Raw genomic sequence first — 17590 nt, 5'->3', positions numbered from 1 at the left:
CTTTCTTCTCCCACAGTTGACCTGTCTAATACTAGGGGGGCATGCATTTATGGTGAAATAAGGGACATGTTTTATATAGACAGTAGGGTAGGAGTTTGGAACGTGCTGCCAGGGGTGGTGGTGAAGGCAGATAAGGACATTTAAGTGACTTTTAGATAACCAAATGAATATGCAAGGAATGCAGGCATGTGGACCAAGAGTAGGCACAACATCGTGGGTTGAAGGGCCTGTTCCTGTGCTGTACCTTATGTTCTATGTTTGTGCTGTTCGATATATTAACTTTCCTTATTTTAAAAAAAAACTAGCGATCTATTACAACCAATTTCACTAAGGACTACATTACTCAGTTTAAACTTTATTCATTTAAATTTTACATTTAATACATATTTACTGTCACAACACAACATTCCTGTCACCAAAAACTGCATGGCACAAACAGACTCTGACAGTGAATTTCAAGTTGTTGGTTTGTTAATCAAACCATTGTCACCTGCAATAAGAGTACTTGGAAACAATCAATTTCTGCTTTAACAAGTCAACAGTCCCCATAAAATTCTTCACCATGAAGGTGACATGCTTGTATATCAGACCAGTCCATATTGTTATACGAAGATAGTTTCAGGAGGTTAAAAAAAATCCTACCAGAGCTAAAGCTCATTGTCTTGGGAGAGCTCAGTTTCAAAGCTTGCTTCCATAAAGATTTTAATCAACATTTCCAATACAATAAAAAGTGAGAATTATGTTATTAAAATCAAAAGGTCACAAACACTGGCCTGTTTTAAAAAAAAATCAGTCATTTCTACATTGTTTTCACTTGTTTTATATTTTTTTTACATCAGCTCCTGTAGAATTGTACCAATGACAAATGGAAAGACTGTATTCAGCTACCTTGTACCCAAGTTGTGTATTTGTAGACTGAGTGTAGTGAAGCTTGACAGCAAGTCAGCAACTTCATCAACCTGTAAGGATAGCAGGAAGGCCAGTTAGGTCAAAGCAAGTTAACAAACAAGAATTTCACAAAAAAACCCACAAAACTCCAAAAACACAAGCAAGTTGAAAGTTTTTTTTAAGTCAATTCTACATTGCTGATCCATTTGCATATTTCTCTTTACATTAAGTCCAATAAAATCATACAATTTCTAGATCAATTTCTAGAGCATCATATACTAGTCTGGTCAGCTAGCTGCTACCCATCACATATTTGTTGGCCGAGTGCAGTGAAACTCTTCATGATCACTACAGAGAAACTGACAATGATGATCAACATTATATTCACTAACATACAAACAAATGTGACTAGGAGGAGTGGACCATTTGGCCCCTTTAGCCTGCTCCACCATTCAACAAAATCCTGGCTGATTTATTGCTGCATCAACTCCACATGCCAGCCATTTCCAATAATCAATCAAGGCTCTTGAATAGCAGAATTAAAGTATTCAATAACCACACTTGCGTTGCTCTGAGGTAGAGCACTCCAAAGACTAAAACAGTTCCTTCTGTCTCATTCTTAAATTGGAGGTGATCATTCACTCACACTCTCTCTCTCACACACACAATATTTCACATTAAATCTCTCTCACTGAGGATTCTCACTTCAGATTACTCCATTTTTTATACTGATGCAGAGATTTTAAATAGTCAATAGTGGAGCTTGCACATTCTCCCCATGTCTGTGTGGGTTTCCTCTGGATTCTCTGGTTTCCTCCCACAATCCAAAAATGTGCACGTTAGTTGAATTGGCCATGCTAAATTGCTCATAGTGTTAGGTGAAGGGGTATATATAGGGGAATGGGTCTGGGTGGGTTGCACTTCAGCGGGTCGGTGTGCACTTGTTGGGCTGAAGGGCCTGTTTCCACACTAAGTAATCTAATCTAATTCAAATCTACAGCCATCAGTGAGTAATGTATTACCAATTATTGTACCAAATAATGAGGACTAGCAAAGACCCCAATTCAATCTTTGGTCTACTTTGAAGCAGTTGTCACAAACAGGAAGTTAATCTGGGGATACAGCCAGATTACCATGCAGAAACTGGAACACTCATTCATCACCATTCTGAAAAATGCTCTGGGGCAACAATCATCTTAGAATAGAACACCACTGAGCAAAAACACAGGAATGGCAGAAATTACACCACTTATAATTCTTCCCATTTAAAAAGTATCCGTTGCATGGTGGCTCAGTGGTTAGGAATGCAGCCTCACAGCACCAGGGCCCCAGGATCGATTCCAGCCTCGAGCGACTGTGTGAAGTTTGCACATTCTCCCATTGGTTTCCTCCCACAATCCAAAGATGTGCAGGTCAGGTGAATTGGTCATGCTAAATTGCCCTTGGTGTTAGGTGCATTAGTCAGAGGGAAAATGGGTCTTCAGAAAGTCGGTGTGGACTGGTTGGGCCGAAGGGCCTGTTTCCACACAGTAGGAAATCTAATCATCTAATCTCAAAACTGTGAGAGCACAATACAGGAGTTTAGAACCAAAGAGACTTTCAAGTTATAGACTAGATAAAAATCAGGGAATTATGATTATGATTACATTACAGTGTGGAAACAGGCCCTTCGGCCCAACAAGTCCACACCGACCCACCGAAGCGCAACCCACCCATACCCCACACTACGGGCAATTTAGCATGGCCAATTCACCTGACCTGCACATCTTTGGACTGTGGGAGGAAACTGGAGCACCCGGAGGAAACCCACGCAGACACGGGGAGAATGTGCAAACTCCACACAGTCAGTCGCCTGAGGCGGGAATTGAACCCGGGTCTCTGGCGCTGTGAGGCAGCAGTGCTAACCACTGTGCCACCGTGCCGCCCAACAAATCTTCCCAACAAATCTGAGAATGTACCTACCCCATGAAACACTTGTTCAAGAAAGTGGCTCACTGCAGCTTGAAACACTGACATACCAAAAAGTGAAGAATTAAAACAACTGTGTATCTAAATCTTAGGAGACTGGCTCAATTACAAGGTAGGTCACTCAACACAATCTTATTCTTCCCTCTTTGTATGTTAATGTAAAAGAAAGTAGCTAAGTCGCTGTCTTGTACTTTGTCTTGCCTGCACAGAATTTTCTCAATGAAAAACAAAATCCATTTGTTCACAGTCAGACTGTCCCTACTCATCAGTGCCTACTTTAAAGAAAAAAAAAACAATTTCCTTCCTGTTTGTGTCCCACCTGTTCTTTTGTGCTGGTCATCTGAAGTTTTGTACAAAGATCATCCAGCTGCTCAGTCTCTTGGTGATTACCCAATCTTTCCAAATATTCACGCAGCATCTGAATGATCTGAGAAGTAAATATATATAGTAAAACACAGTTAGATTCAGGACACTGTAAATGTAAAGTGACAAGATACTGAATTAAAGTGGTCACCCAGTTATGGTTAAATTAATCCTATCTTACATGAAGCATAAAATGTGCACAATAGTTAAAGTTCTGGATGCACAATAATTAATTGTCTGTCTCTCTCTAACAAGAACTTACTTGGTAAATGAACAAAAAACCTTAGAAAATTAATCCTCTACGATCATGAGTTTTTAGGTAAAACCAGCCAGAATTCAGTTCTTCATCTCTACCTTGTGACTCCTGCAGAAAGTCGCATGCATGTAATTGGGTATAATGATAAGGTGTGAGATTTATATATGATAATATCACTTTATAAGAGTTGAGATTTTAAACTAGGAACATGTGGAATCTTGTTCTATGGGTTTGAAGAGGCTAACAAGATCCCTTTTTATGGAATCGCAATTTTAAACCAATCTGGACTGCTTGGAGTATTAATAGAAATTATTTAGATTTTGAGCTTTAGGATAGGAGGAAAAACAAGTATTAAGTCATTATGTTAGCAGAAGCTAGGATAAACCAGATTTTTTTAAGTTAGCAAAAAGCTTTTGAATTATGCTCAGAAGAAACCTGACTGTAAGAGTTGATTCTCCTAGAAAAAGGCATAAGGGTTAAAAGAATAGGTTATCATAAAGTTTATTTACAATTTCCAGACCAGGAGTGTTTGGTTAGAATTTTGCATACAAATAAGCTGAGCAAGTCGAAGACATCAGTGGTGGCAGTCAAAAGAAAAAGTTTCACAACTCAGGATTGAATCTGAAAAGAAGCTTTGACATCTACCTACAGATTTGACAGAGAAGAACAATTTCTCTGGAGTTTAATTAACTGTAAAGTGATGGTATTGGGGAGAAAGTGGGATTTTGTTTTACTGGGTCTTTGAAACATTTAAAAACTGTATTATGCAGATAGTTTAGCTTGTTTTATTTTAATTTTATCTTTCTTTTGTGCAATGAACCAGCTTTATTGTTAAAACCAAATTTGTTGCATGTGTTTCAGCAAAAGACATGTTTGAAAAACAGCAAATATATATGATCTATCAAGCTAGATTTCAGTCTGGGATCTGATTTCTCTAGTTACATTTGCTGAATCACAACAGGCCAGGGCTCAGCTGTCATGCTCCCTCAGAATGATGGGTAAGGAATGAGAGTGAAGGAACAAGAGGTATTCACAAAGAGAAAAAAAGCATGCAGAGAGACAATTTGAATGAGACACATTCACGGATGTGGAAACTGAAAAGGAGACAGATACAAAAGAGATTTGGGGATAAAGATAGGAGACACACGAACACCCAGGTATCAGCATGAGGTGGGAGAAGGCAAGTAAGAAAGATTTTAGACAGATTACAAATAAACAAAGGTGGAGATGTTTACAAAGAAAGGTTGACAGCGCTTGGGAGGAGTACGTGAGGATTGAAAGAGTAAAAGAATCCAACAGAATTTGGGTGGAGAGCGAACAAAAAGAAAAGATTTGGGAGAAGCAGGCAATTGGCAGATGGGCTGACGGAGATGACCGAGTTGGTAGTTAGTCAAGAGAATATGAGGACAAATGAGGGGAAGAGTGCATAAGACAGCGAGGCAAAATAAAGAGAGAGAGCAAGAAGTACTGATAAACAGGAGATAGTTCAAATTTTGTAGTCATGAGACAAAAAAAAAAGACAAAAGGTGTGGTCATGTGTATGTAATGAAAATATAATTCGTTTGACTCCTAACATGGAACACCAGAGAAGGCCAATTGGTCAAAGAAAGCAAAAAGTATACATGCAAGTAAAAAAAAACAAACAGAGCTTAACTAGGAGCAGAAATCTTCTAGCTGCTGAAAGCCTCCCGCCTCACTTTATGCCTCACCTGTTTCACCTCTACCCGAAGGGCCTCCAGGCTTCGTGAATGACCATCTTGCAGGATGTTCAGCTTAGAGCGAGCGAGGTGGAGCGGAGTCCTTCCTGCTCGATCCAGGGCATCCACTCTGGCACCTGATAGGAACAAATGGGAAGTTTTCAGTTAGCCTTGTAGTCCAATCATTGGCAAGATAAGCTGAGAATTGCTGACCTGTTGTTTCCACATGGTATGTAGCTTCTTACAGACCACTGCCCCAACTTTTACAGACCACTGCCACAGAGAAGAGAGTACAAACAAAATTGGTAAACTAGTATTGTCCAGATGAAGTGAACCTAAACATATAGATCAGCAGTCCTCTACCCACAACAGTGCTGGACTCTTCACTAGCTCTTCTACTACTAGATACTACCAGGTTACCTCAACAGGGATGAGGAACTTTTGAGGGGGAAGAAAGGGACCAGAAACACTTCCTTCTCATCACTTGCTGGCAAAGATGTTATCTATAGATATTTGACTGCTGACTAAGGCAGAAACAAAAGAATGAGGGAGGAAAGAAAATGTATAGATGAATACAATGTAAATAAAACAAAGTTCAATCCAAGGAAAATATATGAATCTCCAGGACAGAGGAATTATCTCAAGTCTAAGTTCAAGGGGAGACTTTTCCAGTAGCTCCAAAGTTAAAACTCTGCATTCAGATTTCTCACTTCAAGTCTCAGTCACAAACGATAACATAAAAATACGCACTGTCAGAATGGCCACTGAATGTTTTGGTCTTTGGAGATAAATGAGTAAGTCTACTAGTCCCCAGTCAAATTATTTTAAAGAGAATTATTTCAAGATAGCAAGATTTGACTGGCATTAATTATGGGAGTAGTGTGCAGTCAGATACAACAGGAGGCCATTCAGCCCAACAGCCCAGAACTCATGGTGTTAAACAAACTAGGTTACCTACTGTTACAGTATGGAAAGACAGATTTACAAAGAGAATAGAAGATGCATGAAAACAGGTCTTTTAATCAAAATAATTTGTAACTCCAAATGTATAGTAATCCCAATGATAACAATATTATACTATAATAATAGTTAAATTATGAGCTTTTATTTAAAGTAGTGTGCACTCACCTCCTCTTAAGAGTGTAGTGATCACAGGTACATGGTTTGTACAAGCAGCTGAAAACAGAAACCGAATCAGCTGCTTAGTAATGTTAATGTTTACAATACAGAACAGAAGAACCAGGAACTCCCTAGTGCACAAACGCTAACATCAATCAAACCACAACACCAAATATACATGACTCAGTCAACTTTTATTGAAGGTCAGAGTAAGATCAAAAGATAAATGTTCTACTCCTGCTCTTAATTTATATCTTTCTAACTCAGCACTCAAAAGATTAAACTTATTCTTGATATATCTTGGTGTCATGATATCAAGAGTCATTTCAGGGATGCAAGCTTTTTGTGTTCATTTGTGGGACTTGGGCGTCGCTGGCTGGGCCAGCATTGATAGCCCGTCCCTTTCTGCCCTAGAGAAGGTGGTGGTGAGCTGCCTTTATGAATCGCTGCAGTCTACATGCTGTGGGTTGACCTACAATGCTGGTCGGGAGGGAATTTCAGGATTCTGACCCAATGACTGTGAAGGAACGGTGATATATTTCCAAATCAGGGTGGTCAGGCTTGGAGGGGAATTTGCAGGTGGAGGTGTTCCCAAGTACCTTGACCTTCTAGGTAGAAATGGTTGTGGGTTTGGAAGGTGCTGTCTAAGGATCTTTGGTGAATTCTGCAGTGCATCTTGTAGACAGTACACACCGCTGCTACTAAGTGCCAGTGGTGGAGGGAGTGAATATTTATAAATGCAGTGCTAGTCAAGCAAGGGCTACTTTGTCCTGGATGGTGTCAAGCTTCTTGAGCGTTGTTGGACCTGCACCCATCCAGACAAGTGGGGATTATTCCATTACACTCCTGACTTGTGTCTTGTAGATGGTGGATAGACTTTGGGGTGTCAGGAGGTGAGTTACTCACCGCAATATCCCTAGTCTCTGACCTGCTTTTGTAGCCACTGTATTTAAGCGGTAAATCCAGTTGAGTTTCTGATCAATGGTAACCCAAAGGATGTTGTCAGTGGGGGATTCAGTGAAGATAATACCGTTGAATGTCAAGGGGCAGTGGTTAGAGTGTCTCTTATTGGTGACGATCATTGTCTGGCATTGGTGTGGCACGAATGTTACTTGCCACTTGTCCACCCAAGCTGGATACTGTCCAGATCTTGTTGCATTTGAGCACGCACTGCTTCAGTACCCAAGCAATCGTGAGTGGTGCTGAACACTGTGTAATCATTGGCAAACATCCCTACTTCTGACCTTATGACAGAGGGAAGGCCAATGATGAGAAAGCTGAAAATCATTGGGCCGAGGACACTATCCTGAAGGACTTCTGCAGAGATGCCCTAGAGCTGAGATGACTGGCTCTTCACAACCACAACCATCGCCCTTTGTGCCAGGTAAGACTAACCAGTGGAGAGTTTCCCACCCGATACCCACTAATTCCAGTTTTGCCAGGGCTCCTTGATGCCAAACTAAGTCAAATGCATCCTTGATGTTAAGGGCTGTCACTCTCACCTAACCTCTGCAATTCAGGTCTTTTGTCCATGTTTGAAGAGAGGCTGTAATGAGATCAGGAGCAGAGTGACCCTGGTGAAACCCAAACTGCGTGTCACTGAGCAGGTTATTGCTGAGGATCACGGATACAAGTCTCCAGCCAATTCAGTTCACTCCATGTGATATCAAGAAACGGCTGGAGGCACTGGATACTGCAAAGGCTATGGGCCCTGATAACATTCACAATAATACTGAAGATGTTTGCTCTAGAACTTATTGCTCCCCTAGCCAAGCTCTTCCAATATAGTTACAACACTGGCATCTACCTGACAATGTGGAAAACTGCCCAGGTGTGTCCTGTACACAAAAAGCAGAACAAATCCAACCCAGCCAATTACTGCCCAATCAGTCTACTCTCGATCATCAGTAAACTGATGGAAGGGGTCATCAGGTCATCAACAGTGCTATCTGGGCAGTTTTCCACATTGTCAGGTAGATGCCAGTGTTGTAACTATATTGGAAGAGCTTGGCTAGGGGAGCAATAAGTTCTAGAGCAAACATCTCCTGTATTATTGCGAATGTTATCAGGGCCCATAGCCTTTGCAGTATCCAGTGCCTCCAGCTGTTTCTCGATATCACATTCAGTGAACTGAATTAGCTGGAGACTTGTATCCGTGATGCTGGGAACCACTGGAGGAGCCCAAGATGGATCATCCACTCGGCATTTCTGACTGAAGATTGTTGCGAATGCGAGTGATGCCATCAAGGCTGGCATTCAAGCTCATGGTGTAGATGGTGGTGAATCTATTCTTGAAATGTGATCTGGTGCTCTTGGTGTTCTTCTCTGGTGGGAAATTCCAAAAAGGTGTATTGAACAAATGGCAATATATGTTCAAGTCAAGATAGTGCGTGATTTAGAGGTGATAGAAGTGCCATGGATCGGTAGAGCTTGGTCATCTTTTTGATCTGTTGTCCAATATGGTCCCACGTCCCATTGTGACCCTCTGAAATTTGTCACAACCCTTCGGTGGTAGTGAAGTAGGGAGGAAGAGAAGACCTATGATTATTAGAACAGGAGGTCAGCCTCTGCTGCCTTACGAGTTCATTACCTCCATTGGCAGAGTCATAGAGATGTACAGCATGGAAACAGACCCTTCGGTCCAACTCATCCATGCTGACCAGATATCCTAACGTCATCTAGTCCCATTTGCCAGCACTTGGCCCATTTCCTTCTAAACTCTTCCTATTCATATACCTATCCAGATGCCTTTTAAATGCTGTAATTGTATCAGCCTCCACTACTTCCTCTGGCACTCATTCTCCACCCCCCCCCACCTACATGAAAACATTGCCCCTTAGGTCTTTTATATCTTTCCCCTCTCACCCTAAATCTATGCTCTCTAGTTCTTCACTCTCCTACCCCAGGCAATAGACTGTATCTATTAATTCTATCCATATCCCTCATGATTTTATAAACCTCTATAAAGCTCACCCCTCAGCCTCCGACGCTCCAGGGAAAACAGTCCCAGCCTATTCAACCTCTCCCTAAAGCTCAAATCCTCCAACCCTGGCAACATTCTTGTAAATTTTTTTGAACCTTTTCAAGTTTCACAACATCCTTCCGACAGGAAGGAGACCAGAATTGCACACAGTATTCCAAGCTCCACTTTGGGAGGCCCTGTTCTAGATGGTCAAGACAGACATTCTGAATGATAAAATATACAGCAGCCACAGAATTCAATTGTAGGGATGGGTGTTTAGATAGAGAATGAGGTTCTGATGGCACGGATTTGCCCTCAAACTGCTCAATTTCCCAAATGGAGTGTATTCCTTCACACTCCCAAGATTGTGCTCTTTAGGTGGCAAGAGGGCAGTGGATACACAGGAGGTGAGCCACCCACTGCTGAAACTTGGATCAGAACTGTTCCAGTAGCCAGTCCAGTTACATTTTGGTCAGTGACGACCCACAAAGTACTCGTGGCAAAGTAATGTTATTGAATGTCAAGGGATAGATCCACTCTTTTTTTGTTGAAGAACTTTCCCAAGCACTTGTGTTGCATGGGTGTTACATGCTTTTATCAGACCAACCCTCGACTTTACCCAGCCTGGCTACAACACAGCATGAACTACTTCTTTACCTGGGGGACTGTGAATGGGGCTGAACACAATACCAGAAACGGCCACTTCCGATTTTATGCAGAAGGAAAGGAAAGGTCTTTAATAAGGCTGAAGATGTTTGGTCTCGGACGCTGGTTTGAGACAGTGGGGATGATTGGCTTCCACAAGGAGAAATATCTTTATTTGCATACGAGATATGATCCCAACCATTAGAGCGCTTTCTCCCAATCCCCACCTGTTTCAGTTTTGTTATCATTCCCTGGTGCCCACAGTCAGCAGTTATTCTCATCTCACTGCATCACAGCTCTAGAAACAGATCTGGTTTCTAAATCTGGCTCCAGGTGATTTTGGGAACCATTAAGTAGGATACTGTAGAACAACTGTGTTTTGAAAACACTGCTGACAACTCCTTTAATTATTTTATTGATGACAGAAGTTTCAATGGGAAGCCATTTGTCTGATTGGATTTATCCTACTTTTTGAGAGTAGGGCAAATGCAAACTTCAGACAAATCTCAATGTTGTAGATGCACTGGGACAATTTGGGTAGAAGCACAGGTAGTTCCAGAGTCAAGTTAATACAGCTGGGACATTATGTTCGTGTTCAGTGTGCCAGCGATTTCTGGATGTCACGGAAGTGAAATGAATTAACTGAAGGCTAGCATGTGATGGGATGTAGATATCTGGACAAGACCAGGATTGATCAACCACTTCTGGCTGAAGGTAGCTGCAAATATTTCGGTCTTGCCTTTTGCATTCTCGTGCTGGGCTCCATGCTCAAGGACTCCTTTAGGCCAGGAGTGCATTGGGCATATCCTGATTTAAAGCCTTGATCACAAGTAAGCAATATATTCAGTTTTGCAGTGGTTTTTGTGCAACTGAGTAATATGTCAGGCAATTTTCGAGACTAATCAAACATCAACCACGTTGCTATCAGGATTGACATTACCAAGAACACATCTTCAGTGCTTGGGAGCCTCCTGTGAAGCGCTTCTGTGATCTTTCCTCTGCCATTTGTAGTGGTTTGAATCTGCTGCTTCCGGTTGTCAGTTCCAGCTGTCCATTGCAGTGGTCGGTATATTGGGTCCAGGTTGATGTGCTTATTGATTGAATCTGTGGACGAGTGCCATGCCTCTAGGAATTCCCTGGCTGTTCTCTGTTTGGCTTGTCCTATAATAGTAGTGTTGTCCCAGGGAATTCCTAGAGGCACGGCAGTCATCCACAGATTCAATCAATAAGCACAGCGACCTGGACCCTATATACCGACCACTGCAGCGGACAGCTGGAACTGACAACCGGAAGCGGCAGATTCAAACCACTACAAATGACGGAGGAAAGATCACAGAAGCGCTTCACAGGAGGCTCCCAAGCACTGAGGATGTCACCTAGACAGGGGACGAAACGTCTGCAACACAAATTCCCAGCTCGGCGAACAGAACCACAACAACAAGCACCCGAGCTACAAATCTTTTCACAAACTTTATTACCAAGACCAGCTTTGATGGTGAAAGAACCGAAAATATGAGTGCTTTAGTGTTACAGTCAAGCAACCAGAGTAATAATCCAATATTACTGATATGAGCACTAAAATTTAAAATTATAGTCATATTTTCAAACTAACAAAATCTGAGTGATTGGAGCTCCTACTCTCTGGATTACTTGACCACTGACATGATCATATCCCATTGACCAAACTGGCAAGTGGAAATAATATTTAATTGCAGGTAATTGATAGGTTGAAATATACCAGACTAAGTGTCCTGTACAGACGAAGTCAGACAGCATTAGAATGGACATTGGAACACAAAGCCTCAAAAGCTCCATAAACTTGGCAGCATGTGAAAAACTACAGCCCTGTTGGGAAAACAGCCACATCCAAGCATATCTAAAATCCTAGTTTTAAACAGAAACCATCTCAAAAATAACTCAATGTATTTTTTACGATAAGAAATTAACAACTAGAATAGGAAACACAGTAGCTGAAGATTCTGAGTAATACTATGCTGTAGCACTAACTCCCATTGCCACTCAAAACATGAACTTATTACAGCATCAGAAATATTAAAGTTCTTCATCGTTATCATACCCAGATGCAGCGGTGTGTTTCCCAGTCCATCCCTCTGGTTAGGGTCTGCTCCATGATCCAACAGCAACTGCACTATAATGAGAAGGCAGAAGTGGTCAGGTTTCACCACTGGTTTCAAACAAAAAAGCACACATTCTAACCCCTAAACAAATAATGAATCCTCATTAGATCAACATTCCTCAAACCCTACTCATACCATCTGGTTAATTGATGTCAACAAATTGAAATTGAGCTCATTTTACTATCCAAAATTGTGCACGTCCCTGGATGTACACTTAACACCTTTTATACAGTTAGATGTGCAAATTGACAATCACCTGTTCCTCTAACTGATGGACCACTTGTGAAAGCAGAAAGGTAAAACAGCCAAGTATATATATCAGAACAGAGTGGGTTGCAGAGAGAGGAGGTTTAAAGAGTAAAGAGAAATTGCATTTTCACTCTACTCACCGATTGAACTGTTTCCATTACAAGAAGCGAAGTGAAGAGCAGTCCTGCCTTTGTCATCTGCTACACATGGTTCAGTGCCACATTCAAGCAGTTGGCTCACTAAATAAAATGATACGGTTGGCCTGTTACTGAGATCAGACTAATATAATCCATGCCAAGCATTTCAAACTCCCACAATCTCCGTCCCAGTATTTTAAGACTGCAGCCAGTCAGCAAGACCTTAAAAGTTCAATCAGCTTGAAGTTCCAGAGCTATCTTATGTGAAGGAAATCTTGCTCAGTGAACAAAGTTAAGGATGTCACCACACAGTTTCCTCCCAGAATCCAAAAAATGTGCAGGTTAGGTGAATTGGCCATGCTAAATTGCCTATAGGTGAAGGGGTAAATGTAAGGGAATGGGTCTGGGTGGGTTGCGCTTCGGCGGGTCGGTGTGGACTTGTTGGGCCGAAGGGCCTGTTTCCACACTGTAAGTAATCTAATCTAATTTTATATTTTATACAAATTAACCTCAGTTCTCATCGATCTGCATTTGAAACTCTCTTGGCTTAGACACCTGAGGTGTGTCCTTTTGGAGAAAGCCTTATGGCTGTGTGCAAGTCAAACATGGTGATAAGTCATGATTTGGAGATGGCGATGTTGGACAGGAGTGTACAAAGTTAAAAATTACAACACCAGATTATAGTCCAACAGGTTTAATTGGAAGCACTAGCTTTCAGAACACTGCTCCTTCATCAGGTGGTTGTGGTTATGAAGGAGCAGTGCTCCGAAAGCTAGTGCTTCCAATTAAACCTGGTGGGCTGTAATCTGGTGTTGTGCAATTTTTAACATGGTGATAGGTCCACACCAACAAAACAGATTGACCAAGAAGCAAGACATGATGACATTTCGTTGAAAACATTCAAGTATCTATCAAATATTTATTTCCACAACATAGTTTCTTTAAAGTATGAACTCCAGTGTTAGTTTAGCTTATTTGATCATAACCTTCATTTTTAGAGGCAAGGCTATGGGCTGAAGCTCCATCTTAGGTTTTGAGCAAGTACTACAGGTTGACACTTCAGTGTGGTACCAAGGGAGTTCTGCATTACAATCGGATTACAAGATCAGACACAAGTCAGGCAATCACCAAAGTTTAAATCTGGAGATGAAATGGAATGAATATCAGCAGCATTTGAGCTCAGGCAGGGATGCCAAGTGTTAAGGAGACACAAGTTTTGGTGGAGAGCATACAGCTCAGTAAAGCATTCCAAAAATGGGAACAGTCAGGTTCACTCAATGTGGAAAAGGGGGTTGGCTTGATGACAAGTAGAAAATTTGTGACAGTGTCCGAATACAATGACTTCAAGTCTAGGCTCATCCAAAGTGTTATGGGCCCCAGAAAGACCAGTAATTTTCTTTTGAAAACATAAACCTAGTTAATAGCAAAAAGAGTGATTTCACAAAACTTCACATTTTAGGACTTTTACTGTAAAAAAACAGGTAAAGCACCATAGATGAAAGACAATCCTTGTAAGCAACTTATATTTTAGTCACAGGACAGAACTTTACCCCCTTCAGTTTTAACATAGTTGAGGGAAAAAGGCATTTCACTTGATAAATTTTACACTATCTTTTTAAGTAACTGCTCAATTCTCCATGAATCAGTCCAAGCTGATGATTCCTAGCTAATGAGTATCTAATTCTGTTTTTGCCTAACTCAGCCTAATAACTTTTAATCTCAAAACTATCTTTTATAACAAGTCCGTTACGCCTGGAGATTCAACCTCTAACAAATGCTGGCCATCTTCCAGCCCCATTTGACTCCTCACAAATTTGATCTTTCCAATCCAAGTGCAGGCCATCATTGGCATTTCTATACCACGAACCTTTTGGGTCTCTCTCTCCCAGGTCATGGCAGATCAACAATATATGAGCATTTCCAGGTATACCTTAAAAATCCCTCCCTCCCAAAGCACATCTTGGTGTGGGCCTTGCTTCCAGGTAGAATGATAATTAGTTATGTTTGAGATCTCACATATTAAAAACTATCCATTTATGTCCAAGATAACTGTTCACAATCCAACATTCTCAACATTTTTCTGGGACTTTAAAGACTGAGTGTATCCACTGTTGCCACACAGGATGCTGCCATTGCCTCCAAATGTAAATAACATGCATCTGCTTCTCAAAAATAAAAGCTGCTCCCCCCCTTTTTTTTATATGTAATAATCAAAGCACTCGAGCATTCTGTCAAGTGGGTTTCAAAAGAGGTCACATCATCTGCTTCAGTCAGTCCTAAAATATGGCATGTTACAAACATCATAATTATTACACAACACTAGAAGCGTGCAGGATGGGGAGGATTCAAAGAAAGGAGATCAAGAGGTGGAGTCGTTAGTTGTCAGCAGAGATTTTTTTTTGCAGGTAGGCAGCGAAGATGAGAATTTTGAAAAGGAGGTTCAGCATTTGAGTACAGAGTAAATTAATGCAGTGTAAATTTTAGAAAGAGGACCTGAATGTAGCTAATGCTAATATGAATAGGTGAAGTTAACTGGAATTAGTACTAACAGTCAAGCATCTGACTTTTGCTGACTCACTGGGGGTAAAGCTTCACTGACCACCATACCAACCTCCGTCATTCCTTAACACCTTAAACATTCACTTCAGTTGAATCATAAGGAACACAATCTCGAGCACAGAGAAAAGCCCTGTAATATTACACATCTCATTTCCCTTAATTCCCTGATAGAAATCAAAATTCTGGCTATGTTTAAGGCTGTAATGGACTATGATGGGAGCATCCACAACCTTCAGGGAGTGCAAAGTTGCAAAACCAACAGAGGTTTAGTAGCAAAATCAAGGAGAGGCATTAAACTTATTGCATTGGGAAAGTGAAGACAAGAAAATGACTGAGGATACAAGCAGCTGAATTTTTTTTAAAAGAACTGGAGGCAAAGGAAAGAACGCCGGCAAGAATTAAATTGGAAAATAAATCTACAGAAGAAAAATGCACATATACAACCAGAAGAAAGGACCCATTATTTCCAGTGTAATTATTGATACAAGATAGGCTTAATTCCCTTTCAATGTGGACACAACTAAGTGCCTAAACTACAAACAAAGAATCTGTGTGAAGACATAACACAGAAAGCTAAATTAATCTTACCAATATCAACTTCGTTGGCATTTGCAGCTTCTCGTAAACGCTTCTGAGCTGCAAAATAAGTAGAATTACTTGTAAAAACAAACTATGAAATAACAACCAAAGCTAGTACATACGTCTAACTGATAAAAGTTTATGAACTATGCTTATTTATTTATCCATGGTTCTAAGCAAACTGTTCCTGGTCAGCTCATTTAACAGCCAATAAATACTGCACTTGTGGTTTCAAAACCAAGTGTCTCACTCATCAGTCCTAATATCTGAAGTCTGTTGCTTTTGCATTGCAGTTTCAATTGGTGTTGCCTTTAAAATTACTAACTGGGGCTTTCACCTCCAGGATAGCCCCACAATACCCATCACTCGTCCTACATAATGAACAGTGAATAGTAAAAGCATTTCTTCTTGAGGTGGAACTGCATGTAGACAGTAATTCAATTAAGCTTATATTCCAAAAAATCTCAGCACTTGCAAACTGTTTAAAACAACACATGGCCCAAACATAAACCAGATTATCAGAAATGGACTGAGGGTGGGGAATGAGGGTGGGGAATGAGGGTGGGGAGACGACAGGAGTACAGGTTTTTGTTAAGTGCATGTTCAGCAAATTGCCACCAATCTTTTCGTGTAGAAATAGGCTGCTTGCTTTCCTTGGGCAGAAAATGCTTTAAGCATGTCCCAAAGCCAGGAAAATTGCAATTTAAATGCAAAGACTATTCCTCTCACACCAGCCAGCCACTATCAATAACATGGAGACATTTGCATCCAAGAGGTCCATTTACAAATTAAACCAAGATCCTATCTGTCCTCCAAGTTGAATGTAAAAACAAACACAAAGCATTTCTTGTAGAGTGTAGATTCTCCAGTTATTCCTCAAAATACTGCCCTGGATTTGTAAAAGATCCCAATACAGCAGATACCCAATCTTAACACCTCTGACAGTGCAGCATTCCTTCAGTGCTGCACTAAAGCAACAACCTAGATTACATGGTCACTGAAAGATCACTTGAACCCACATATCTCCTGACTCCAAGGTGAAAGTGCTGCCCAATTAGCCAAGGCCAAACTTTCAGCAGAAGCAGGGAACATAGTAAACATCTTTCAATATATCCAGTCAACAAATCCAACGTAAATCCTACTGTCCAATTGAAGAAAATTCAAGTATCTCTGACCCTAACTCAAAGCAACATAATTGAAAATGCCCCAATGCAATGCAATCTCCCAAGCCAAGCTGGTCAAGCAACGGACTCCAGTGCAACTTCCCAAGACAACCCGGTGCAATCACCCAATCCCAATGGGACAGACTGACCATGAATGTCTTTGCCCAGGGGACAAGCCTTGCGGTGAACCTTGACCTGCCGCTTCAGGCGGTTGACGCCCATTTTCCCGGTAAGCTCCTGCTGACGGCCGCCGGGCTCCTGCCACATGAAGTGCAAGTAGCTGAGGCCCTCGGTGTAGTCCCCGGTTCCGAGGCGGTGTCGCCGGCCGCAGTCCGGGCCGAAGGCGGCCAGTCGGAAGGTGTCGTCGACGACGGCGGTGGTGGCGGCCGCTGCCCCGCGCTCGGACACCGGGTACTCGCCCTCGGAGCTCGAGCGCTCCGACACCGTGTCGTCGTCCGAGGCCGCCATGGAACCGCTCATTTCATCGCTCAGCCTCTACCGCATCATTGGTGACGGCGGGTCTTCCTCGTTAAATTATTTTTATTTATTTTCTCTCCTTCGCATTCATCCCGGAGGCCGACTGTCCTGTCCACTGATTGGACCAAGGCTGGGTGATTGACGTTGCTTTCGACCAATCGACGTCCGCACCGCGTCGAAGATGTCATACGTGTCCAATCGGAATGTGTCCCCTCCTGAGGGGAGCGGGTCAGAGAGGTGGTCCTTTGACCGCTTTAAGGCGGCCAGGCTGAGTGCCTGATGGCAACGTCGCTGTTTGTCGAGTTGAGGTGTTCATGAGTTTGTGTCTTTTCTAGAGATCAAGGTCCAAGGCATATCTGCTCTGGTGTACAATAACATCTCTGAGCAGAG

The 17590-nt window shown here is 41.7% G+C and overlaps 1 protein-coding gene across 1 annotated transcript; it reads right to left on the bottom strand.

The window, feature by feature from the left end:
• Positions 1–335: 335 nt before the first annotated feature.
• On the bottom strand, positions 336–17319 carry ankrd54 (ankyrin repeat domain 54). The gene is made up of 8 exons (XM_043679823.2): positions 16873–17319; positions 15570–15617; positions 12426–12524; positions 11976–12047; positions 6301–6348; positions 5185–5309; positions 3176–3283; positions 336–959 (listed from the first exon to the last, which is right to left on the bottom strand). Exons 1-8 carry the CDS (start codon positions 17201–17203, stop codon positions 885–887), a joined length of 906 nt encoding a protein of 301 aa, XP_043535758.2. The 5' UTR covers positions 17204–17319; the 3' UTR covers positions 336–884.
• Positions 17320–17590: the final 271 nt, after the last annotated feature.

Source organism: Chiloscyllium plagiosum, unplaced genomic scaffold, assembly GCF_037043375.1.
Source record: "Chiloscyllium plagiosum isolate Xiang-an unplaced genomic scaffold, Cpla_swu_hap1 HiC_scaffold_33, whole genome shotgun sequence".
Classification (NCBI taxonomy): domain Eukaryota; kingdom Metazoa; phylum Chordata; class Chondrichthyes; order Orectolobiformes; family Hemiscylliidae; genus Chiloscyllium; species Chiloscyllium plagiosum.
Note: the sequence above shows the minus strand (reverse complement) of the source record. Positions and strands in the feature narration are given on the sequence as shown.